General features: G+C 40.7%; 1 protein-coding gene across 3 annotated transcripts; it reads right to left on the bottom strand.

Moving 5' to 3' along the window:
* Positions 1 to 1,491: 1,491 nt before the first annotated feature.
* Positions 1,492 to 27,428, bottom strand: LOC124262833 (sialomucin core protein 24-like). 3 transcript variants are annotated; one of them, XM_046697400.1, is made up of 6 exons: positions 27,146 to 27,428; positions 12,006 to 12,197; positions 7,873 to 7,911; positions 5,434 to 5,934; positions 3,270 to 3,420; positions 1,492 to 1,920 (listed from the first exon to the last, which is right to left on the bottom strand). In XM_046697400.1, the coding sequence occupies exons 1-6, from the start codon at positions 27,228 to 27,230 to the stop codon at positions 1,893 to 1,895; spliced, it is 996 nt and encodes a 331-aa protein (XP_046553356.1). In that variant the 5' UTR covers positions 27,231 to 27,428; the 3' UTR covers positions 1,492 to 1,892. The 3 variants fall into 3 exon arrangements, with proteins under 3 accessions (XP_046553356.1, XP_046553358.1, XP_046553357.1); XM_046697402.1 differs by lacking the exon at positions 7,873 to 7,911 and having other exon boundaries at positions 12,006 to 12,051; positions 12,124 to 12,197; positions 27,146 to 27,427; XM_046697401.1 differs by lacking the exon at positions 7,873 to 7,911 and having other exon boundaries at positions 27,146 to 27,424.
* Between the last annotated feature and the right edge of the window lie 325 nt (positions 27,429 to 27,753).

The following is a 27,753-nucleotide window of genomic DNA, read 5'->3' on the forward strand; positions in this document are numbered from 1 at the left end:
ATGAATATTATACAATCATAATACTATTCGTTGAAGCTATTAAAGACAGGCTTTGGTAAAGACTCTAGTGTCTCCAGTCCCGATATGGCCACGCCGTTGAAAGGCCGTTGAAAGGCTTGAATTACATATACCGGGGCTGCCATTTCAGCCAAACATTAATCACCGTTTCAGCTGATTATCGTAGCCCTAACATAATTTTGAAAAACCCAGTTAGTGGGATATTATACAATAACAATCGATTAGATCCAATGAAACATAATTCCTCTCACAATTGTATTCCCTCAGATGGATCTTTTAAAGTTGAAGAAAGTTCCAAATATAAGCGGTAACATCACCAGAAATGGCTTCACACTAATGTGGGGAATCGAACCGGGCCCTCGGCGTGATGAGCGACTGCTTTAACCACTAGGCTACCCCACCACCCCGAAACATGTAAAGGAACGAGAGGCTCCTTATCGAAACAGTTAACTTTCTTACTGGCTATTTCAGAAAGAAAGTACTGAAACAGCTTTATGATGTTATAATGGCGTTAAATGATGTTAACATCTCAGCTTTAACACCACTGCGGGATTAGCATTAATGCATGATGTTAGACGGTGAAACAAGATACTGGTATATCTTGATGCAAATTAGTGTGATCAAAGGGTGAATATATTAAACGCAAGATACATCATTGTAATTATCAATGAACAGAACAGAACAAAATAAGCTTAAAGTTATTGCTAATTCAGTGTATGCTGTTCAGCAAATATTTATAAGCGTTTTGTGAACAAATATTGTGAGTTATAAAAAGTTATTATAAAATGTGAAAACAAGATAGTTCAAAACAATTTCAGCTTTATTTACATATAAAACAAAGGGATCCTGGTGCGCTGTACGTCAGGAACTTATAGGGGAGAAAACTCCACTGACACCTCCAGCTTGTTCAGCTTGACCTGATCAAGTGAATACTAATGCACTGCGTGACCGTGTCACAACTGGTTGGGTCCATTATTGTGAAGGGGTGCCCCTTTGTCAGTTCATTGTCAACAGCCGAGACAAGGTCGCAGTTTGACATCTCAGTGTCGAGAAATCGTCAGCAATGTCCTAACTATCTTTAAAAGGGAAGCTAGAGATGGTTTAATGTTTCCGATTCGGGCTTTTAGGCATTAATAACCTTCTCTGCTCCCGTTTTTAATGAAGTTAACTTGACCTGCCGTTTGTGCCTTTTGACCTTCCGCGTCATGCATATGTAGAGTAGCTCAGGTCAAGCTGAACAAGCTGTACCATCAAATACTCGATTTACAGCAACTTGTGGCAGCTCGTATTGAATTACTTCTAATAACTGTCCAAGTACACGTTTGTCTCAATATACACATATTGTACAAAATATACCGCCTTTCTTGTAAAAACTTATACAAATTATTACAAAGTAATATTAAGGTCATGTACGGAGTAGATATCTGCAAATGAGATAATGAATGTGTTCACCATGAGTGGATCCAGCTTTTACGAAAGGGGTGGGGGGTCTTTGAGTACAGTTTTATACAATTTAAGCAACATTCCCTAACAGAGTGGAATACATATGAAAAGTGGTTAATGTGTACCATTTAGGGAATCAAACAAGTGTGCCGAATGAGCCGACACTTTAACCACTAGGCTAGTCGAAATAGTGACCACTGAAGAGTGAAATTCTGCCCTCTTGAACGAAGAGACTGGTTTTTAAACGCCGGTGAATAGGCTTAAAGGCTCATCCGCCTGATGGATCCGCTCATGGTTAACACTACTACAAGGGCAAGACATTAAGAGCTTTCCATGGATGAAAACCGTTACTAAAAAGCGAGCAGATAAATTTAGTAAAGAAATCGAAAGTGCTGAGATGGCCGTCACATACAATACCTTCGTCAACCCGCTCAATCAAAATGAGCGTATGGCGGTTGTCTGTGTGAAAACATGAACATAGGTATACACAAAGGAACAAAATACGATATCTTTATTTACACAAGTCGGGGTGCAAAATACAACTAACACCCTTGGCATATGCGACAGGCAGCATTGTCTTAAGCTAGTAATGTACACAATATTGTGATGGGCAGGAGATATGACATGTAATTAAAGCATAGCATTTTCTCCTTCACCAGTTTTCAGTTTGCTCAGTTGCATATGGAAAACCATTTTTACACACCGACCTGGCATGTGTTACATGTGCATGGGATGAACCAGTGGTTGCGTTCGGTCGAGTATTTTTGGCAGGTATTTGCATTTTGACTCGAATTCTTTTCATTCTATATTTCGTTATCAAATCAGTGTTAAATAGACAGAATCATATTCTTCAGTTGTTAATCAAACTGTCACCATACTCAAGCAGTGTTGGTTGCTCGACAACCAGCACACCCTGCAATATTCACACCGAGTGTATAGTACATTTTAACTTCTCCCTGTCTGGTGGCAAAGTTATGTATGACTGTCATGTATTTTGTCAAATATAATAATTTGTCAAACAAACAAATATTACATGTTCTGAGTGGAATTAACAAGTGTGTAACACACTGATATCACGAAATAGTAGAAAAAATATAATCTAATCTAAATACGATCTTTTCCCAAACTGTCGTGGAATACACATGACACTGTCTAATGGCTCCACAAAAATGTCACCATGATATAGAGTAACGTGACTCAAATAATATCACCGAAAAACAGGAAAGACGGAAAGTATAGCACTAAACCCGCCGAGACTAGAATTTCTGTTAATAATTATTGGAGATACATTAGTGTATCCCAAAACGCAATATTGAGTTCATAAACAAAATTATTACCATTGCATGAATTTATATTGGTATAGAAAGTCAGATTTAAAGGTGATAAAAATACCAAAAAATGTTATAAAATCTTAGATTGTATGATTGTTTACCTTGGATTACTGTGACCTCAACCTTTTTATGATTTGGTACTCAAAAAAAAAAATACGAAAATATTTTTCGGGGCAGATTTTCATGTATCTTCTCAAATCTCATGATTCAAATAAACAATTTATAAAATATGTCCCGTAATCCTATGGCTAATTTTTCGTCAGCCTTTGTAGATTTGATTAAATTCGTTGATGGTATATACTACTCTAATTGTTGACGACATACATCAATCAACTGAAGCTAAAGAACACCCAAGTTTTCTTTAAAACATATCAACGATAGTCTTTTGAAAAATCGGTGTTCTATAACTTCTCGTGTACGTCACTTCCGGTTCCGCAAATATACACTGCACTGGTCGTCTATGTCATCTTGTCATACCTATTGCCTCCCGCTTTGCGCATGACGTAACACTTGTACACCACGAAGCAAAGGCCAAGGACGCCGGCACCAAGCGCTATGCCACCCACGAAGGAGCCGCCGTCGAATTTGTGGGTTTCGGGTGTTGTGTTCGGGCGTGGAGTTGTGGTCGCTGTTGAAAAATCAGAAATATTTTGTTATTGTTCTAACTGAACTACAAAACTTAGACAAGTGAGTGAGTGAGTGGGTGAGTATGGTTTTACGCAGCTTTGATTTAGCAATATTCCAGCAATATCACGGCAGGGGACATCAGAAGTGGGCTTCACATATTGTACCCATGTGGGTAATCGAACCCAGGTATTCGGCGTGTCGAGCGAATGCTTTAACCACTAGACTAGTGAGTGACTGACTGAGTTTTGGTTTTACGCCGCTTTTAGCAATATTCCAGCAACATCACGGCGGGGGACACCATAAATGGGCTTCATACATTGTACCCATGTGGGGATTCGAACCCGGGTCCTCGGCGTGACGAGCCAACGCCTTAACCACGAGGCTACCCCACCGCCCCGACTAGAGAGTGAGTGAGTTGAGTCTAAACATTATTCTAGATACATCACGATAATTCGGAGCATTGTTGGAGTGAGTGAGTTTAGTTTTACTTTAGCTTTTAGCAATATTCCAGCAATATCCAGGCGAGAGACACCAGAAATGAGCTTCACACATTGTACCCGTGTGGGAATCGAACCTGGGTCTTCGGCGTGACGAGCGAACGCTTTAACCATTTGAATGCCCCAACGCCCCGAGTATTGTTGGATGAAATCCTGAAAATGAGCCCGGGCGTGGTGCTGCCAAACCTACAGACAAAATTCGGGATTCAAACCCACGATCGTAGGATTCTGGCGTGTAAAAGGGACAAAACTCTGTGCTGCCTAAGACAACAGGGACACCCCTGCCTCCTGGAGACTGAGCTGAATTCTGGAAGCATGAAGAACATAGGGATATCTGGACCCTACCTGAAATGTGAACACTACAAACAGAAATAAACTTATCAGAATGAAAGTTACATTTTTTCATTTTTCACATTTGCATGTTTGAAACAAAGATGCATAGTAAATAATATTCAATTAATAAATTAGGAATTGTACAGGCAACGTATCTCTTATGTTTGGATGTGTGGCGGATGGACTTTTTCTTCCGCATCTAAAAGGTTCACAAACAAATGGGGCGGGGATGCAGCAAAGAGAGCAGGTGCAGCGTCATACGGTTCATGGGTATAGAAAACGATCTAAACAATATGGACGTCCTACATACATGTTCGTACTTCACATAAGAGTCCGACCAGTATTGTATCATGTACACAATACAATTGTTATATATTTCAGTTGCATCCCATTTTCTCAGCGAACAGTTTTATATTTCAGTTGCATCACATTTTCCCAGTATATTTCACGCCGCGCTCGGCAATACTTCGGCTTTTTTAACGGCGGTCTGTATGTAAATGCGTCTGGACCAGACAATCCTGTGATTCACATCACTAATAATTATCATAATACATGTATCATCAATACAGCGAGCCTGAGCACCCGACTTCCTATTACGAAAGGCACTGGTGGGTAAAGGCCTTCAAAACACAAAAAGCCCATTGTGAACACAAGATTCTACCTGTGCGATAAATCAAAGAGTGAGTGAGTTAAGTTTTATGCCGCTTTTAGCAATATTCCAGCAATATCACGGCGGGGTACACTAAAATCGAACCCGAGTCTTCGGCGTGACGAGCGAACGCCTTAACCACTAGGCTACCCCACTGCCCGATACATGACTGACTGAGTTTGGTGTTACGCCGCTTTTAGCAATATTCCAGCAACATCACGGCGGGGGACACCAGAAATGGGCTTCACACATTGTACCCATGTAGGGAATCGAATCCGAGTCTTCGGCGTGACGAGCGAACGCCTTAACCACTAGGCTACCCCACTGCCCGATACATTTTGTGCTGCCAAGTTGGACCAAGGATCATAATCGGGGCGTAAACAGATACGCGACGACGATCAGCAGATCCTGTCATGGATTAAATTCACTGATTTTGGCTTTGAAAGTCACATTATCTTACAACTGTATGAACTTCGATTTTCAAGTTACGAAACAGTCAGCTGGTTACAAGGCTCGTGCGATTGTTGATACTTACTGTTTGGATTGATGGCGGTGGTCGTGATTTTGGGAGTCACAGTGGTGATGTTGGGATTCACAGTGGTGATGTTGGGATTCACGGTGGTGACATTGGGATTCACGGTAGTGACGTTGGGATTCACGGTTGTCACGTTGGGATTCACAGTGGTGATGTTGGGATTCACGGTGGTGACATTGGGATTTATGGTAGTGACGTTGGGATTTACAGTTGTCACATTGGGATTCACGGTAGTGGTGACATTGGGATTTATGGTAGTGACGTTTGGATTCACGGTAGTGACATTGGGATTTATGGTAGTGACGTTGGGATTCACGGTGGTGACGTTGGGATTCACGGTAGTGACATTAGGATTCACAGTTGTCACATTGGGATTCACGGTGGTGACGTTGGGATTCACGGTAGTGACATTGGGGTTCACGGTAGTGACGTTGGGATTCTCGGTAGTGACGTTGGGATTCACTGTGGTCCCGTTCAGCGTTGTCATGGGTTCTGTTGTCCCTGTCGTAGTTAATGGGTAAGTGAAACCGTTTCGTTAGCTGCTTTCGTGAACCACTTATTAAAATAAGTGCCATCTATAGTAATAAACCTACATACAATACCTTTGTCGAAATCCACCATCAACGTTCCAGTGCGATTAAGACAGGTGGGAAAGGAAGGAAGGTCGGGGATGTTGCGTTCGAGCGACCGGATATTGATCTTCATGATAACAAGAAAAATAAACGCCATCTCTGGAGAACCATAGGAGGTGTCAAATCTCTGTTTAAATCAGAGGTCAGTTTTCTGTGATTTAACATCTCTGTTTAATCAATCAAAACGGTGTTGTTCCCTGCCAGCATAAATTCCCTATGTAATTTCTCCAATCAACCAGTTATGATACGTTAAAACGTATTGAGTTATATGTTTGAATTGTTTTTATGCCCATCGCCTAAACATTCACATTTTGAGAGAGACCCTTTACTTGTCTCACTATCGCCGGACACAGAAATCCCTTTGAGAACAATACACGGTCACTCCAGCAACATCAAATATATACCACTCGAAAAAAGTTAAAGAACACCAGAGTATTTCATAATGTTTCTACCATCATCAATTTGTTACGGGTCGAGACAAATTATAGTCGTGAACAAGATCAGCATATCTCTAACTTATTTTGAGTAGTATGCATTGAAAGAAACAAGCAGCTCCACACCAGCTGGAATGGAGAATGTATGTGTTACAGTGGAAGTAGTGTGTATCACGTAGGTAGTAGTGGGAAGGCCAGTTGTCAGTGCAAGCAAACTTCAGTGCAACCAAGCGTCAGTGCAACCAAACTTCAGTGCAATCAAGCGTCAGTGCAACCAAACTTCAGTGCAATCAAGAGAGTATCCCTGATGCAACCGAACGTCAGTGCAATCAAGCGTCAGTGCAACCAAACTTCAGTGCAATCAAGCGTCAGTGCAACCAAGCGTCATTGCAATGAGATTTTGATGTTATTGTATTGGCGTTTGTGTTTAAGCACTTTGTCTACCGACATGTTTTGGGGGTATTTTTCCTATCATTACTATTTGAACGTTAAACTCAGCAATACCTCAGATGCATGAAGGCGATCTGTAAATAGATAATCAAGTCTGGACCAGACAATCCGATGATTGGCATAACAAGCATCGGGTTACGATGGCAATCTGGATACAATGCCATGCTTCAAATAAGGTAGCAATCTACCCACACAACCATTTGTTGCCTCTTGCGACAAGCCTGGTTCCTGGAAACCAGGATATTCATGGGTATATGCCATGGTTAGATCCAGGTTAGAATTGGTCTTCAGCAACCCATGCTTGTCATAAGAGGCGACTAACGGGATCGGGTGGTCAGGATCGCTGACTTGGTTGACACAGCGTACAGCGATACTCATGCTGTTGATCACTGGATTGTCTGGTCCAGATTCGATTATTTACAAACCGCCGCCATATAGCTGGAATATTGCTGAGTACAAACAAACAAAATAAGCTGCTTGAAAATTCATATAATTTTGTCACCTATCGCCCATCGATCCAGTGGGGAGTGTATCAGCGAACCAAGTGATTAAACAAGAAGGCCATGGTTATATGGAATATATGCATTACAGGTCACAAACTTGTTCCGAAATGACAATTTCACCGCAGTGGGTTAGTTGCGTGTGCTTACATGCACAATAGACAAAGAAGGCTCTGTGCGATGAACAAAGAAATATTTTAACTTCCGCATTCAAGGTCACATTGCGCAAGCAACTGTATACCCCCAGGCCTCCCACTGGCCCTAGACATGCAATAACAAAGTTGAAAGACGTCAATCAAAACGTCACGATATAATAATTACGTGGAAAATCAGGAAATTGTCACTTCAAAAACGCATAAATAATGCACAAGCTATGCAGGTGTAGGACGTGGGTGTGGTCGTTTCAGACCGACGCTATGCTACCTTTACTTGCTGGCGAGGATGGACTCGATGCTGTTGAACCTATATAAATGACGTAATTATATAAGAAAATGATGAAAGTTAAACGTACATGTCACATCTTGCCACAAACGGTCACTGTGCCCACTGTGTATCGTATTTTGTAGGAGCCGTAAAATGAACTGCCGGAAGCAGATAATATTCAGTATTTTCGGAAACCTGCAAGTATCCATTACCTGTTGATAATTAAATCTTGTAACATATTTCAACTGCCAGCACGTTTTGTTGTAAAACTCAGCCTATAGGAAATGGTATGGTGTAACATAGTCAGCGACACGTAAAGATACGCAACAGCGAAATATATGTACATTTTATTACCACTTGTTACACAAATGTCACTGTGGCCAATTAATCAAATTTGAATGAATTGTACTTTTTGGAAGTATGAAATAAAACTTCGGAAAACAAGCACTACATATTCAGTATTTTACAGAAACCAATTCTCCAATAACCGTTCACGATTGAATCTTGTAAAAACAAATGTGTATTTTTGTTGTACAAATAGAAACTGTAGGAAAATCTACCATAGTCAGTGACAGGGCTGCGCAATATAACCGGTTTACCGGTATTTACCGGTTCAGACATGAAAACGATACGTATTGCGATACGCTGATCGAAAACCGGAGTTTGACTTGCATTCGGAAAACTTCGTAACATTCGGAAAACTTCGTAACACTCGGAAATCTTCGGATATGTCCTTGTTTCATTTGTGCCAAATATTATTCACATTTTTATTTTATCATGATTAAAAGTTGTTATTAAAGCTTAATCAAGCCTAGTGATTTTGTTGTGTTTTTGCCCTATAAATCAAGAAGTAACTCGATTATAAGTAGTTTTTTTGTTTAAAAATACTTCATGCAATATATTGCAATACATATCGCAATACATGCTTTCGCATCGCAATATATCGCAATATGAAAATTCTCTGCAATACCCACCTCTAGTCAGTGACAGCGACAATGATACTCAACAGAGTAAAATACGTCCATTGTATCAACTCTTGTCGCACAAATGTCACTGTGGCCAATTGAGGGTGGTCTTAGATAGGACCAGGCGCGTAGGAAGCTAATTGTTTCGTGTAAACCCGATAGGTCGCAAAGCTTTATATTCAGACAGTATTGAGGGTTTGCGCAACCTTTTCAGCAACAATCATGTGTAAGCCCGGGCTTTTCTTCATGGTAGCTACGCCGCTGAGGACTGCCGAAAACGTAATATATATTCAGTATTTTCGGAAGCCAATTGATTATCCAATAGCCAGTCACAATTGAACACTGCCATTTTTTTGTCGTACAAATAGAACTAGTCTGTCGTACAGACCCTGAAGCAAATATATCCAAGAAAGCCCACGCAAGTCTAGAAAATGTGGCAAGTCTAGATTTCCCCAGGGCTCCTTTTCATTATATATATTATTGTTTTACTATAAACTTTTTTCAGTAAAATATGTTCATTTCAGAGACTAGTTGTTAGTCTAAAATAGAACCTGTAGCAACTGGTAAAAGATAGTCTACGGCAGTGACAATGAAACTCAATAGCGTAAAATACGTCCATTGTATTACCTACATATGTCACTGTGACCTCGTGTCACGTGGCGTAACAGGGAAGTCACGAACACACCTTTGTAGCAGAGACCATACATCGGCATATGGTCATTGTTTGTAGTAATAATACTTCCTGGTTGAGCGTTAAACCAGACAGACCTGTTTCTATTGACTAATTCGTCGCCCCGGACGGATTGTTCATAAAGAATTTCTTATATCTAGGCCACGTAGTCGTATATGCATGGGCATGCCATAACGTGGAATTATATTCAAAGGTTATAACGCGGGACAAATAACCACTGCTAAGTGCACCCGAACAGGTTAGTAAGTATAAAGAGTGAGTCCGTGAACCAGCGAGTAGGCTTTAAATAACGCTGCTTTAAACATCCTTGCAGTTATGTCAGCATAATGAGGAAGGGAGGCCCGACTTGTTGCGACTTGCGAGTCTTGGATGTGAACTACTTTGGTGAAATGTAGAGGCACCATGCTTGCAAACCTAGAAACGGCGCGAACCGTGTCGGACCCACTGCAGTGTCGTTTAGCGTGCCAAGGGACACAACTCTGTTGTTACTTTAACACGAAGACTGAGCATACACAGTGTTAGTGATGTCGGCTACAGAGGTGATAAAGAAAGGGAATTGTCAAAAAGACAGATGAATTAGTTGTAAGCAAGACTTTAACCGGAGCAACAAAAGAGAAGATAAGCTTTGTGCATAAAAATCTCAAAAGAACAAACATAAAACTAACTGAATGAAGGTGCTGACATTTCACAGATAAAATATATCAGTAGTTCTTGATTATATACGAATATAAAACACTAACACTAACACTAAAAATAAATAAATAAATAAATAAATAAATAAATAAATAAATAAATAAAAAGACATAATCATGTAATATTCATTAATATAACAGAATCTCCATATGATTTATGACAGCAACTTTAGCAAGGTTTGGTTCTACGGTATGGAATTCATAATCATACTACACCACGTTTGCTTAGGATATTTGTCTGTATCCACGACATAAAAATGACTTTTTCATATACTACTCACACTTTGCTAAGGATCACAAAAATTCACAACTTTACTTAAACGTAGATTTATAATTTGAAATTGAATCCATTTAAAACTGGATAAATAATAATATGGTAACCCCTCATTAGGCAAATAGTCACTTTAATCTAACCTTATGCACTTGATACAGGAGTAACCATGAAAATGGTTTTCATGGCACCAGTCAACCATTTTGCAAATCATGGAACGAGTCATTGACAAATAAACAACACATGTCAATAGCAGATATAGGATCCACAAGATGCAATGACATACTGAAACCTAGGATCCAGCTCTAAATAAGCTTAGGTATTTAAACCAAATTTGTCCCCACTTAATAGTTCTCTGTTGAATCCATGATTTGATCCTTAGGAAAGTGTGAATAGTATATTTCAATACAGACTTTTACATCTCATATCTAATTATCCCTATCAAAACTTTAGTAGTGTATACACCAATATCTATAACTAATTTTTACGTACACAGCATTTATTATTTACAGCTTTTGACATCAACCACAAAACTATGAAATGTATATCGACATACATCCTGTTTAATCTTTTTCGATAGAGACGTTCGAGTTCATTTCAAGGGTCCAACTTGAGGCTGTCTGTAGTGAGTGAGTGAGTTTGGTTTAACGCCGCCTTTAGCAATATTCCAGTAATATCACGGCGGCGGACACCAGAAATGGGCTTCACATATTGTGCCCATCTGGGGAATCGAACCCACAGGCCCTCGTGTCTTTGCGAGGATTAAAGATGTTAAAAAAAAAAAAAACATTTGAGATTACCCCCGCCTTGAAATGCTTCACAGTACAATACATTATGACATGTATTGTACTGTGTAGCATTTCAAGTTGGGGGTCATCTAATAAAACCCCTCTTTTTAATCTTTAATTTTCGCAAAGACACGAGGGCCTGTGATCGAACCCGGGTCTTCGGCGTGACGAGCGAACGCTTTAACCACTAGGCTACCCCACCGCCCCTGAGGCTGTCTGTTGCCGTGGTGTAGATCGGTAAATGGCTATTTGCGGTTTTGCTTGTTTGTTGTTTAACGCCGCACTCAGCAATATTCCAGCTATATGGCGGCAGTCTGTAAATAATCGAGTCTGGCAGGCAGTCCAGTGATCAACAGTATGAGCATCGATCTACGCATTTGGGATATGATGACTTGTGTCAATCAAGTCAGCGAGCCTGACCACCCCAACCCTTTAGTCGCCTCTTACAACAAGCATGGGTTGCTGAAAACCAATTCTAACTTGAATTCAAAGTTTATGGCGTCAGAGTTCTTTTTTTTAAATGGAATTTTGTAGAATTTTCAAAATAAGCTGCAGATTCTGGCAACACGTGAAGTGGATTTTTAAAGAATTTTCATCAATAATTACAAAGAACTTCTAGTAGCTACAGACAGCTTCAGTTGGACAAACAATGATAATGAGAGATTCATTCAATAACCCTCTATGACATATCTTATTTATTCTTAACGCTAAGGACATCGTTATTACCTGAATGGTCAGTGGTTCCGGAGTGGTCCGTGGTTCCGGAGTGGTCCGTGGTTCCGGAATGGTCAGTGGTTCCGGAGTGGTCAGTGGTTCCGGAGTGGTCAGTGGTTCCGGAGTGGTCTGTTGTGCCGGAGTGGTCAGTGGTACCCGAGTGGTCACTTGTGCTGCCTGTTGGATTCACGGAAGTTGAAGCCGCTGAAATATGACATAGATAATCAGCACCACGTTACCTTTGTTTAAAGTATTCTATGACGCCAGGCTACTGTTTCAACAGGAGACTACCTGTAATCAGTTGATAGTTAACTGACAAGACGCTAAGCTTATCCATTCAATCTAAGCACGTGCATTACGAATAAACATGTGCTTGTCACAACGATTAAATCGCACCAGTTACAAATTGGTTGAAATACAACACGTATATTGAAGCCTAAACTTAAAAATTCTCATGTATTACGGGGGCCGTTGGGTAGCCTAGTGCAGCGTTCGAAACTAACGTGAGTCCTTAGGCCCGAAGCCGACTGAAAACCACTCGGTTCCACAGCTGTTATTTTCTGAAGGTCCTTATGGCCGGCAGCATTTTCAACCCAGTTACTAAGGGTATTAATTTTCAGAAAATACCATTCAGTAATTTCTAGTTTTCATAATGTGTTGTATATGAAGACAATTCAGTCACTAGAGTGAAATTAAACTCTTTAACTCATTTTGTTAGTTGTCACATTTTTGTTTGCTGGGGATTACTTATATTGTATCTAAAATATAGGGCCTATACACATTCTGATCAGGACCTAAAATTGAACTTTTAATGGTTCTGGGTCCCTAGAGCCTGCAGCTTTTCAGGGTTAATTGCAAACACTGGCCTGGTGGTTAAAGCATACCCTCATCTCTGTTGTTCCCCAATGTGACATTGCTGGAATATCTCTAAGCCCATACTAATTCACTCACGTGTTGCGAATATACTGAGGGGAAATTCAGTACAGCATATATGTTGTACTTAATTTGATATATTTAATGACCTATTCGTATCTGTGATATTGTACATTCTGTATACATGATGATACTTGTGAGTTCAACCACAGACAAACTGTAGCGCAAATAGGGCTGCGTAACAGAGAGAAAAATCGCCAGTCATTCTACATGCGAGCGAAGGAAGACTGGTCATTTTCTCTTTGTTGTGCAACCCTATTTGCGCTACAGTTTGCCTGTGGTTCAACTGGCTCGTACTTTATTTGTCACGGATGTTCTTTTAAGTCTTAGCCACCCAAATAATGCAGCAAAACCATACATGGAGAATACATGGACTGATGGTATTATTTCTCTCATAATGAGACCAGAGAGTTTCTTCATTTACAGAAGTCTAGACTAGCTACATATTTTAAAGTCTCTCTCCCTGTCTCTCTCAAAAACAAAACAAAACAAAAGGAAAAAACCCAACCAAACAACAAAAATAAAAACAAAACAAACAACAACAACAAACAAAGAAAAAAATTAAAAATTGATGCACGGAGCATTTGGATATGTCCTTTACTTCCTTCTCACAGCGTCCTACGTGAACATCAAAGAACAATACGCGTTGAGGCAGTTGTAGAAGTGTTGTAAATGTATTGTGTGATCTATCTACATGAAGCAGTCAATATTTAGTGACCCACGTGTACCCGGTAATATATACCGACTGCTCGGGAGCTGACGGACGGCTCACAGTAGCTGTCCGCTACGTACGCGACCTGATCGTCTATCAGTCTGATAATGATAATAACAATACTGCGTCGCAACTGTGTGTTCAAATCATCGCGACCAGGAGACTAAGTCGCTACAACTACCGTATTTCATCCAATATGCGCATATCACATTATCAACAAGTTTCCAAAACCGAAGGTGAGTGAGTGAGTTTAGTTTTACGCCGCACTCAGCAATATTCCAGCTATATGGCGGCGGTCTATAAATATTCGAGTCTGCACCAGACAATCCAGTGATCAACAGCATGAGCATCGATCTGCGCAATTGGGAACCGATGACATGTGTCAACCAAGTCAGCGAGCCTGACCACACGATCCCGTTAGTAGACTTTTACGACAAGCATAGTCGCCTTTTATGACAAGAATGGGTTGCTGAAGACCTATTCTACCCCGGATCTTCACGGGTCCTAAACCCGAAGGTAATTGGAGACCAGGTTTGGCAGGATTAAACCAGTCCCCCTAGGGTGACCTGATCAAGACCCATATCAGGTCCCATATACTTTGAAATTCCTGTACGATCAAATCACGCCCAAAATCAATTCCATTTAGTATGAAATCGGACCCCACCCCCTCCGAAAAAACCCGCAAAATATAGAATGTTTCATCTGGAAAAGATGGAGCTGAAAAGGTATACAAAAAGATACAGTACTTATCAGGAGAGTTACTATTGGATTGTGTGCGAGTCGTATGGATGTCAGTGGTTTTTCATGTTGAAGAATCGTACTTCCTCATTTAAAATACATTGCGCTATCTCCAAGCGAAAATACAAACCACGAGTCATTTTAACAAGTCGGGTTTTAAATCATGTTTGTGTTTTCTGCGAATCCATAGATATATTCAATTGAAGTAGATTAGCAATCTTTTTTAGAAATGTATGACATATAACTCACCTCAAACAGTTTCACAGATACGTGTAGTTATATAGCTAATTATAGTTTGTTTGTCGTTCAAGGCTATACTCAGCAATATTCCAGACAATCCAGTGATCAACATCATGAGCATATGATCATAGTTTAGGATCGTTTTTGGACCGGGGTCAGGGTGCTGTTGCGCAACATAAGAGGTCTATGTTAAGGTATAGTCGATCACCTTAGCACTGAGATTGTTTCGGACAACGGTTCACGGGAGAACATTGTGTTTATGCTGCCTCCGACCGGGTATTTTTGGAGACAATACGGTAGATGTGTGACATTTAGCAATTCTCTAATTTAGGAGTCCCAAACATATATTGATATTCACGTTCATGTGTAAGATTAGACGCGTGGCGGTTATCAGTTCAATTGTTTGTCCACCCCAACATACCTGTACGACAATGACTGATAGCGTTATCAAAGCGAATTGCACGGAGATTGTTGAAAACAATAGATTGTTGAACTATGAATTATATTGCACGATTTCCTTCCCTGCGAAGTTCTAGGAAATTTGGAGGTTTGCATATATGGATATACCGGAACTGGGGCAGGAAGCACTGTGTATTCAAATTATCCCCGAACACAATATATCTTAAAGTACTGTCGGAAATAGAAAAAAACTGTTTTTAGGCTGTTACTCTGTATCCCTAAAATTTACACAATTGCAAATAGCATATGTCGAAATAACCCACTTCGGCCTAACTGGGCGTTCAGTGGGATGTGTAGTACGATATCCAGAAAAACATGTTTACTCGTAAAATCGGGCAAAACTTAGAAAGAATACGAATAGCTGCTGAAAACAATAGATCAGACTATAGATGGCAATTAGATCGCTCAGCCAGGTATGACGACGGACCGTCGACTCACCTGGCATGAAATGCACGTGCTGCCTACAGGCACAAGGGGTCATCTCAAAGATATTTTGGGCTTTTTCATGTGTGATGACTATGTCTCATCTATTGATTAACATCTTACGTGTCTTTCTTTCATATAGTTTCATATAGTTTATGTTGAGATATGTAAAAGAGTATGATACCCGAAAACCATAGAAACGCATCGTAGTATATAGGTGGCATGACCACCCGAAGATCGACAGGACTGGATATTATTTGTAAATTGTTATGCCGTGTACCTCCCCAGTATAATTGCCCTAAAGGATTATCTTATCTTAGCTGATATCTCTATCCCCAAGCCCGACCCCAGGTTTTGCTTTGAGACGGCCCCTCCTATCTGTTTCTTTTCATAGTGACAGTGAGACTGCATGGCAGCTACATCCTTAATAGTTTCGGCATAAAAGTTATTATTTTTTACGTCAGCTATCGTTTATAATGAATCTACGTCTAATTTCAGATTGTAATACATTGTAATACAATATCGTCGCACACTAATTTGCATAAAGCCATGGTTTGTTCCAAATAAGTCTTTTTGGACTTCGAAAAAAACTGCATTGCTCATTTCTGCACTAATTTCCCCTCAGTAAAGTCCTTTTTCTCCGTTTCCTAGCTCTCTACCACCAAAACTGTAGTTAGGCCGAACTTAGTTTAACAAATATTTCACACTTTCACATATCAACTACATAAATTGTAGAGATAAATGAGAAAATACAGTTTTTTTCTATTTCCGACAGTACTTTTTTATAGCAGGAACAATACAACCTGTCTGTACTGGTCGAGTATAACACATCAGTACTGGTCGAGTACAACACATCAGTACTGGTCGAGTACAACAGATCGGTACTGGTCGAGTACAACACATCTGTACTGATCGAGTACAACACATCAGTACTGTTCGAGTACAACATATCAGTAGTGGTCGAGGACAACATCCTCGTACTGGTCGAGAACAACATATCAGTACTGGTCGAGTACAACACATCAGTACAACATACTCGTACTGGTCGAGTACAACAGACCAGTACTGATCGAGTACAACACATCAGTACTGGTCGTGTACAACATATCAGTACTGGTCGAGTACAACATATCAGTACTGGCCGAGTACAACACATCAGTACTGGTCGTGTACAACATATCAGTACTGGTCGAGTACAACATACTCGTACTGGTCGAGTACAACACATCAGTACTGATCGAGTACAACATATCAGTACTGGTCGAGTACAACAGATCAGTACTGGTCAAGTACAACATACTCGGTCTGGTCGAGAACAAGATATCAGTACTGGTCGAGTGCAACACATCAGTACTGATCGAGTACAACACATCAGTACTGGTCGAGTACAACATGTCAGTACTGGTCGAGTACAACATACCAGTACTGGTTGAGTACAACACATCAGTACCAGTCGAGTTCAACACATCAGTACCAGTCGAGTGCAACAAATCAGTACTGGTCGAGTGCAACACATCAGTACTGATCGAGTACAACACATCAGTACTGGTCGAGTACAACATGTCAGTACTGGTCGAGTACAACATACCAGTACTGGTTGAGTACAACACATTAGTACCAGTCGAGTTCAACACATCAGTACCAGTCGAGTTCAACAAATCAGTACTGGTCGAGTGCAACATATCAGTACTGGTCGAGTACAACATACTCGTACTGGTCGAGTACAACATACTCGTACTGGTCGAGAACAAGATATCAGTACTGGTCGAGTACAACACATCAGTACTGGTCGAGTGCAACACATCAGTACTGGTCGAGTACAACATATCAGTACTGGTAGAGTACAACACATCAGTACTGGTCGTGTACAACATATCAGTTCTGGTTGAGTACAACATACTCGAACTGGTCGAGTACAACACATCAGTACTGATCGAGTACAACATACACGTACTGGTCGAGTACAACACATCAGTACAACATACTCGTACTGGTCGAGTACAACATACTCGTACTGGTCGAGAACAAGATATCATTACTGGTCGAGTTCAACACATCAGTACCAGTCGAGTTCAACACATCAGTACTAGTCGAGTGCAACATATCAGTACTGGTCGAGTACAACACATCAGTACCAGTCGAGTTCAACAAATCAGTACTGGTCGAGTGCAACATATCAGTACTGGTCGAGTACAACAGATCAGTACTGGTCGAGTACAACATACTCGTTCTGGTCGAGAACAAGATATCAGTACTGGTCGAGTGCAACACATCAGTACTGATCGAGTACAACACATCAGTACTGGTTGAGTACAACATGTCAGTACTGGTCGAGTACAACATACCAGTACTAGTTGAGTACAACACAACAGTACTAGTCGAGTTCAACAAATCAGTACTGGTCGAGTGCAACACATCAGTACCGGTCGAGTTCAACATATCAGTACTGGTCGAGTACAACATATCAGTACTGATCGAGTACAACAGATCAGTACTGGTCGAGTGCAACACATCAGTACTGGTCGAGTACTGTACCAGTCGAGAGTACTGGTCGAGTGCAACATATCACTGGTCGAGTACCAGTCGACTGGTTACAACATACTCGTTCTGGTCGAAACAAGATATCAGTACTGGTCGAGTGCAACACATCAGTACCGGTCGAGCAACATATCAGTACTGGTCGAGTACAACATACAACGAGCACAACACATCAGTACTGGTCGAGTACAACACATCAGTACTGGTCGAGTACAACACATCAGTACTGGTCGAGTACAACACATCAGTACTGGTCGAGCACAACACATCAGTACTGGTCGAGTGCAACACATCAGTACTGGTCGAGTACAACACATCAGTACTGGTTGAGTACAACATGTCAGTACTGGTCGAGTACAACATACCAGTACTAGTTGAGTACAACACATCAGTACTAGTCGAGTTCAACAAATCAGTACTGGTCGAGTGCAACACATCAGTACCGGTCGAGTTCAACATATCAGTACTGGTCGAGTACAACATACACGTACTGGTCGAGCACAACACATCAGTACTGGTCGAGTACAACACATCAGTACTGGTCGAGTACAACACATCAGTACTGGTCGAGTACAACACATCAGTACTGGTCGAGTACAACACATCAGTACTGGTCGAGTACAACACATCAGTACTGGTCGAGTACAACACATCAGTACTGGTCGAGTACAACACATCAGTACTGGTCGAGTACAACACATTAGTACCAGTCGAGTTCAACAAATCAGTACTGGTTGAGTACAACACATCAGTACCGGTCGAGTTCAACATATCAGTACTGGTCGAGTACAACATACACGTACTGGTCGAGCACAACACATCAGTACTGGTCGAGTACAACACATCAGTTCTGATCGAATACAACACATCAGTACTGTGTCAAGTTTGGTGAACCTATCGTGTAAAACGTGAAGAGATAATATGCTCCGGACAAAGTTTCGGGACGGAAGGACGGACGGAAGGACACAATGAACGCTATTCATAATTACTTTATTACCACACTTATGTGTGTGTATATACTAGTTTAGAAAGGCTGTTTCTCGGTTTCGTTGAAGCTCTCATAATGTTTAACTGTCAATGAATATTTGTAGTTATTGTAAGACATCAAAATCTTGTATTTTATTTTATAAGAACAAAGACTTACTAGAAGATGATAATCATTGTGTGAGGTTGATGTCCAGCATATAATGATGTCAGAGCTACATACCCAATACCTATTTCTACCACAAGATGCGTTGTATTGCCTATCAGCGCTATATCGAGGAGCTGGGACCGTTTGAACAGTTAAACCGAGGAAAAATCGCACACCCGGAAAAAAGATAGTATTACCAAAATCAATGGGATCTGTATTTGGATCAGGTCCAACGCATGTTCTTATTTCTGTATATGAGTACATTATATCGCTTATACAACTTATTTACATTGGGATTTCTTCCTGGCTAGAGAGTAAATAGGGTTTTATAAAAAAAAGTTTAGCATGAAATGCATGTGGACCCGTTTTTTTGTAAATATCTCTTCATCCAATGATCCAATCGATCTCAAACTGTACAAGTGGATGTTTTGTCAGACAACCTAATCACATTGTAAATCACCGATTTTATGCATTTGTATTAAAGAATCTGTCTATGTAACTGTCAACAAAATAAACAGCAGAACGCAGACGGCTTGCAGAGGGAGGGAGCCAATGACCTGGAACAGCGGCAGTGTTGGGTCATAAAGGTGAGGTGAGGTGAAATTGGGTTTAACGTCGTGCTTGAGAATATTTCGCTCATATGACGACGTGCATGCGTGTGTATGTGTATGTGCGGCTGCTTGTACTAGCCCAGACTGAAGCTGGTTTTATAGTGCTAGCCCACTGAGATACCATGCCGCAGTGAGGCATGAATACCCCACTCAGACACATTATACTGACTCCGAGCCGACCAGTCCTTGTTGTACCCATTAATGCCGAGCGCCAGGCAGGGACCAACAAGTACCATATTTTAACGTCTTTTGGTATGACGCGGCCGGGGATCGAACCCGCGACCTTCCGCTCTCCGGGCGGACGCTCTAACCACTACACCACGGAGGCGGTCGGTTCATAAAGGTAAATGCACGTGCAGTTCATGATAGTTACCTGTGCACTGCACAGTGATAGACCGTTTGGATCATTCACATTGACTACTTCTAGTTGCCATCATGAAAGCTTATTCAGATGATGCTAAACGTTTAATTAGAAATGTGTTGAATTGTTTTTAAAAAGAGAGCAAACGTAGCAAACCGATTTATAAGGTGTCGGTTTTCATGAAATTCATGAAACAACTTTTGCTCTTGGCATGAAAAAGAACATCGTGCTAAAATTGTGAAAGATAAACCAACAACCAAGAAACAAAACCTTGTACAAAAAGGTAGGCATCCAAAGTTAGATTCTTTTGACAACAGGGTCATCAGAGATGTCAGTCGCCGGCTATGTGCTAGAAATGAACACCTGTCCACAAGAAAGTTAAAACACATCCTTGCAGAGGATCACGACATTAATGTTTCTAGGTTTATGCTAAGCAAACTACTGCTCAAATTTGGATACAAGCACAAGAAGGTAGCAAACCAGAAACTTGTAATGTGTGAGAGATCTGATATTGTGAAAATAAGGTGTAACTATCTGAGAGAAATTAAGCAGGCAAGAGAGGATGGGTTCGAACCTATATATCTGGATGAGACCTGGGTCAATGCAAACCATACTGCTGCCAGACAGTGGCTACCCACTGATCCCAGTGATGGTAGGAAAATACCAACAGGCAAAGGTGAACGTTTAATCGTTCTTCATGCTGGTTCCCAACGTAGATTCATACCTGGGTGTGATCTGGTATTTCGGTCAAAGAGCACAGATGGTAGGGACTATCATACAGAAATGAACTCAACGGTTTTCACACAGTATGTTGAGGAACAATTGTTGCCAGCTCTACCTTACAAAAGTCTTGTTGTCATGGACAATGCTCCCTATCGCAGTGTTCGAGATCCAAACAATAGGTGCCCAACTTCCAATACAAAGAAGTCAGATATGCAGCAATGACTAACAAATAACAATATACAATTTTCAATGAAGGCCACTAATCCACAGTTGTACTCTTTGATTAAACCTAACAAACCTCCGGCCACATATAACATTGACAACATGCTACGCCAACACGGCCATAAGGTCTTGAGATTACCACCGTACCACTGTGATCTCAACCCAATCGAACTTATCTGGGGAGACCTTAACAGTACAGTGGCCCGGCAAAAACAATCATTCAAATTGAATGATGTCAATCACATTGTCAACACTGCTGTATGTGACATTGACATTGCACGCTGGCATGCATGTGTTGAACATGTCAAGAAGGTGGAGAAAGAGTACTGGCTCAAAGATGGCTTGAAGGAGCAAACAGTTAATCCAGTTGTCATTCGTCTGAACACTGATGACTCCTCTGTGGAAGAATGGAGTGAACTTGATGAAGTTTAATTCTGTTATTATATTTACAGATAATAATAGTATCCAGCCAGATATGCTCAAAGAAATATAACTTCTTTTAACAATGACAGCACTGACTAATTCCAACGACTTATAGTGTAACATGAAACACTCATTTCACATAAAATTATCATGAAAATATAAATATTAACTATCTATATGCTTAAAGCTATTAGAAATGCATTGCTTAATTTGGAATGTGAACGACATCAAAACATAACACTTTTGTCTTCATTGTATCTTTTCTTCAATGAGTGTGCATGATTGTGTGTGCTTGTGTCCGAGGGAACGCGGCTTTAACAGTTGTTGAGTTCTAACCATAGGTGGTCCGATTAATGATTTAGTGTAAATATACTTTCTGTGTTCTTTAAATGCATTTCCACTTAGGTACTGCACAAACAAAATATGACATTAACATTACAAATTTAAAGATTTTAACCTACAGAATAATTCTCACTAATGGGTTTTGTGGTTAATGTTGAACGACTCAGAGAAACAAACTCCGTATGATGGTTAACAGTTGGCACCCATCTTACCCTATTCACGACCTGTGACACCTCTTCATACCTGTCACGTGCATAGCTGACCTACATTGACGAACGTTGACCTTTATGACCAAACACTGCCGCTGTTCCAGGTCATTGGCTCCCTCCCTCTGCAAGCCGTCTGCGTTCTGCTGTTTATTTTGTTGACAGTTACATAGACAGATTCTTTAATACCAATGCATAAAATCGGTGATTTACAATGTGATTAGGTTGTCTGACAAAACATCCACTTGCACAGTTTGAGATCGATTGGATCACTGGATGAAGAGATATTTACAAAAAAACGGGTCCACATGCATTTCATGCCAAACCATAGGTCGCTTTTAGATTGGATTGGTTTTGTTTGTTCAGCGCCGCACTTAGCAATAGTCCAGGTGCGTGGCAAGCGCCTTAATTAATATTCCAGCAAAATCATGGCTGAGGACACCAGAAATGGGCTTCACAGACAGAACCCATGTTGGGAATCGAACCCGGGTCTTCGGTGTGACGAGCGAGGCACTTGCCGCAATGGAGCTCTGGGAAGGAGAGAGAAGTTGAATGTGGCTTTGTTAACTTTTTGTGGACGGAAGCCAGTGTATATAGTATTTACTACTGACAGTCCCCTATGAAGATCAGGTATATAACTGCCTTTATCAACCCATAAATGCCTTATGTCGAGTTATAACATCTTGGTCAAAACTTACAGAAATGCACTCTGGTAGAATACCCAAAAAATCATATGACATGTCAGAATATTTAGATAACATTGGGCAAAATAATTATGCTTCTCATATTCATAATATACTTTGTATGGTTAGCACAAAGTGTAGGCAATAAGGTTGATTTTCTTAGATGTTTTAAAGATGTACGTGTAAATATCTTTTACCAATCTGGGCATTGTTCTCTCGACAACAGTTCACGCTACAATTTGTATAGAGAATGTAAGAGTTTACTAGAACCTGAAAAATATTTAAGTGTTATACATGAAAACAAATATCGTAATATTCTTATAAAATTCCGAGCAGGCCTATTACGATTAAAAATAAACGAAGGAAGATGGTTAAATATTGATGCATCTCTACGCACATGTCCTGTTTGTAAATTCGGTATAGAGGATGAATTCCATTTTCTTTCAGTATGCAAATATTATTCTGAAGAAAGATTATCTTATTTTCCACATATTTACAACCGCATTCCAAATATATTTATATTCAAAAGCCTGTTAACTTCTGCTCAAATGAAGCATTATTAAATCTATGCAAATTCATAAATACTGCATATGGGCCGGTGGCCTTCATGTATAATGAAGATCTTTGACTTTGACTTTGACTTTGAATGTCATCCCATCTCAATACCTTAGAAACGAGCTCGTGCATGTCTCGATCATCTACACACTGCCATGAATAAGGTGTTAAACAACAAACAAACACACCTAATATTAGACGTCTTTAGTACATATCAAGTGCACTTGTTTACTTGGCTTGTTACTTTAACGTGTATATGTGTACGCGTGCATGCGTTTGCTTGAACTAATCCAGATTAATGCCGGTTTTATATTGCTAACCTACTGAGATACCATTGGGCAGATAAACATGGATACTCCTCTGATGAAACTATATACAGCCTTGGAGCAGACAAATACTGTTTATCCCTTTATGCAGGGTGGAAATAATTTTTAAAATTGGTAGTGTACTCCGGTACAGTGGCACATGTAAAATCACTTGCCCTGATAATTTTTTCACTATACCGGCCATTTTCTCGTTGATTTTTTAAATAAACAACATAATTACCATCGGAAAGTCAACTGGACACCGGTACAGCATCATATACAAATTTGCTTGCCCGACAGAAAAAACACTGGACTCGGACGTCGGGCAATGGGTTATTTCAACCCCTGTTATGCCGAGAATCAGCACGGAACGTCTTTTAACCGTCTTCTGGTCGCGTTGGTCCGGGGATCGAACCACTGTTCGTGTTCGGACAAACGCTCTATCCACTGGACACTAGACCAAAAATGTTTGTGCACGCGTGTGTGTGTCCGTGTGCGTGTGCGTGTGTGTCTGTGTGCGTGTGCGTATGTAGTTCACATCTATTTAAGTACGGGAAATCAAAAACATCCGAAGACAAGGTTCAGATATGAAAACTAGAGCCACTGTAAGGGAGTATATGTCTGTCTTTCTTTGGAACTTCTAACGGTAGAAAGGTGTGTTAATTTAATCCTGTTAGTGACGAATGCATCAGACAGGTGTGAGTGGAGTGTAAGTATCCGTACGTCACATACCACCTGCTAGTGACACGGAGTAGTCGTTCAAGGAAACCGATCGATGTTCCAACCTCAAGCGCTGATCTCAGCTTCAGCTGGTAACACAGACTCATCCAAGAACGTTCTGGAAGGTTTAGGTTAGCGAGACCAAGCCACGTGGTGGAAGTTCACTACGTATTTTTCCATTTCTCCTGATTAGCATCACCTAGCTAGACTCGGTCTGGGAACCTACACTGGCGACATTATGATGATATTCTTATAAAATGGGTTTTATATTGTCAGTAACGTTCTTTAAGCATCTTTGATTCATTAACCTTTTCCGCGTGTTGATAATAATCGATGACTTCGCCAAAATATACCTCTATCGATTTCTTAAGTGAGTAGCATTCTTGGCGACACGATAACCAGCTATACAGCAAGAATATCGCCAACAATTGAAATCCCATTTTACTAATTCTAGATAAGACACCTCCATTTTATTCCAAACATATAAAAACGTCAAATACAAAATCTCTATCTGCAAAATATGGTTACATTTAGTTACAAGAGATGAGTGAGTTTAGTTTTACGCCGCTTATCATTGTTCCAGCTATATCACGACGGGGCTTCACACATTGTACCCATGGTGGGAATCAAACCCGGGTGTTTGGCGTGACGAGCGAACGCCTAAACCACTAGGCTACCCCACCGCCGGTTACAGGAGGAGGTTGGTAACCTGTTATCGCTAGATCGCTCTGTTCGACTTCTTCGCGGTTTTTACTTACACTACTACTGAGAACAAGTTAATGACCATCCGATGTAATATTACATATTACATTTAGTAACAGGACAATAATTGGGTGGTCTTCAACTTGTTTTGAATAGCATATCTGAGGAAAGTGCGAAAAGGCGCGTGTCTAAGACTACTTTTAAAATGTGTGTGTGTGTGTGTAGTATATATCTTATGAAGAACACCGTTTTCTCCGTTATATAATGAGCTGTTATCATGATATTGTTATCATATCATTTCACCCACATGGGAATCGAACATGGGTCTTCGGCGTGACGAGCGAACACATTAACCACTATGCCACCCCACCCCCCCCCACCGTCCTGTATTCAGAACATGAGTTAATTCTACACTTGCTGCTTCATTTAGGGCTTAAGGCTTTGCACTGCAGAAGAGGTGGGCGGAAGGTAAATGATGGGTTCAGGGTCAGTGAGACAGACCAACACAAGAACCTACTTACCTCCTATTTAGCAACGTTATCAGTAGATGTCGATGAACCTAAGCATTGTCTACATCTATCGCTGGGTTACAGATACAAAGATATTTGCTTGTGACAGGACCGTATTTCAAATAATATACAGCAGTCTCTACAACGCATATTACTATCACTGTACACAGGCCCTCGTGTATTTGCGAGGATTAAAGATTTTTTAAAAATATATACAAATTTGAGATGACCCCGACTCGAAATGCTTCACAGTAAAATACACGATGACGCTTGACATGATTTATTGTACTGTGAAGCATTTCGAGTCGGTGGTCATCTCAAACATATATTTATTTATTTCCTCCAACCAAGGTTAAAATTATCTATCCGGTTACACATATATTCGTTCACTGCGCATTGCAGTGTTCCAGTGGCGTTGGGGTAGCCTAGTGGTTAAAGCGTTCGCTCGTCACGCCGAAGACCCGGGTTCGATTCCCCACATGTGTACAATTTGTGAAGCCCATTTCTGGCGTCCCCGCTGTGATATTGCTGGAATATTATTAAAAGCGGCGTAAAACCATACTCACTCACTCATTCCAACCAACAATGTGTGTCATCCCCATACATCATAGTGAGTGAGTCTAGTTTTACGCCGCACTCAGCAATATTCCAGCTATATGGCGGCGATCTGAAAATAATCGAGTCTGGACCAGACAATCCTGTGATCAACAGCATGAGCATCGATCTACGCAATTGGGTTACGATGACACGTGTCAACCAAGCCAGCGAGCCTGACCACCCGATCCCGTTAGTGAGAGAGAGAGAGAGAGAGAGAGAGAGAGAGGAGAGAGAGAGAGAGAGAGAGAGAGAGAGAGAGAGAGAGAGAGAGAGAGAGAGAGAGAGAGAGAGAGAGAGAGAGAGAGGTTTATTCAAGTCGCCTCTTACGACAAGCATAGGTTACTGAAGATAAATTCTAACCCGTATCTTTACGGGTACCATACATCATAAGTATAAACTTTGTGTATTGTGTATTGGTATCAGTAATTCATGTATAGACTTCCCCTTAAATCACCCACTCACCCACCCCCTCCAAAAACAACAAATAAGTAAAATTAATATATTATAAAATAAAATAAATATATCAAAAGCAAATGTATGTAAAATAGAGGTATATCTGAACGTATGGAATATTATTATTTTTTATTATTGTTTTTCAAAAGAAATTCTAACAAAATGTACCCGAGTGAGTATATTACAAACTTAACATCGCAACGAGGACACTGGAACGACTTCATATACTGTACAGTGTACTCAAACTGTATGTACAGAATCGGATAAATTGGTCAATAAACTCAGAACTGTGCCTTCTTAATCATTCATTGAGACAATATTGCACCACACAACGGAAAACACGAAGAGAGGCGGCGTCATCCATCAGACAAGTGTTGATGAGGAATGTGTCGTCTGCCTCAGCGAGCAGAAATCTTTCAATCACTTGACACCGAATCAAATTAACTAATGCGAAACATGAATGAATAAACACATAACTGTATATTATTTGGGGTTTCAGAAACGTACTGGTCATGTCGAGCACTACAGACAGCAGGCAAATCACACGGAAATCCATCGCACTTACCTTTGACGAAAACGCCCCCAAAGCCGAGGCACAACAAAGCCAGTGGAATAAAACACTTCGGGTTCAACAAATACGCCATGTTCATCAGATGCGTGTGGAGTCGAGCGAATTAACTAGCCTAGTGTTCTGGTGAAAATCCTTATATCCGTTTATTGCCGTTTTCTGCGAAATATCTTGTGACTGTTGCTCAGGCGGTACAGCGCATGGCCAATGACACTCGCTTGTCATCCAGTTCCGGGCGACAGTGTCAGGTTTGGACAGGTAAGATATGTAAACATAGGCTCCTCGCTATAACGCAGCCATTCGCCTGTGGCCAACAAAAAATGTCTGTTGTGTGATTGTCATTGAGGGATGTGAAACAAGGGGCAATTCGATGCAACCAATCGCAAGCGTCCTCTTATAAAATGCTATCGCTGCATAATATATTGTTATCGTCATTGTGAGCGGTCATTGTGGGTTATATTTTTAAAAGATAATTGCACAATAAATGTAGAAATTGTGTCAGTGTGTGTGTGTGTGTGTCTGTCTGCCTGCCTTTGTGTGTATGCCTGCTCGCCCACGTGTGTGTAATTTTGTATTCAAAAAGGTTATTTTTGTTTTTTCTTCTT

Source organism: Haliotis rubra, unplaced genomic scaffold (assembly GCF_003918875.1).
Source record: "Haliotis rubra isolate DU_JTF1 unplaced genomic scaffold, ASM391887v1 Scf858, whole genome shotgun sequence".
Classification (NCBI taxonomy): Eukaryota; Metazoa; Mollusca; class Gastropoda; order Lepetellida; family Haliotidae; genus Haliotis; species Haliotis rubra.

What these genes read in the sequence shown, in the direction of transcription:
- LOC124262833 (XM_046697400.1), bottom strand. Translation starts at nt 27,230, where the DNA reads ATGAACATGGCGTATTTGTTGAACCCGAAGTGTTTTATTCCACTGGCT. An exon ending in CGGAACCACTGACCATTCAG is followed by an intron (nt 7,912 to 12,005) that starts GTAATAACGATG and finishes TCATTTATATAG; the next exon opens with GTTCAACAGCATCGAGTCCA. An exon ending in ATCCTCGCCAGCAAGTAAAG is followed by an intron (nt 5,935 to 7,872) that starts GTAGCATAGCGT and finishes TAACTACGACAG; the next exon opens with GGACAACAGAACCCATGACA.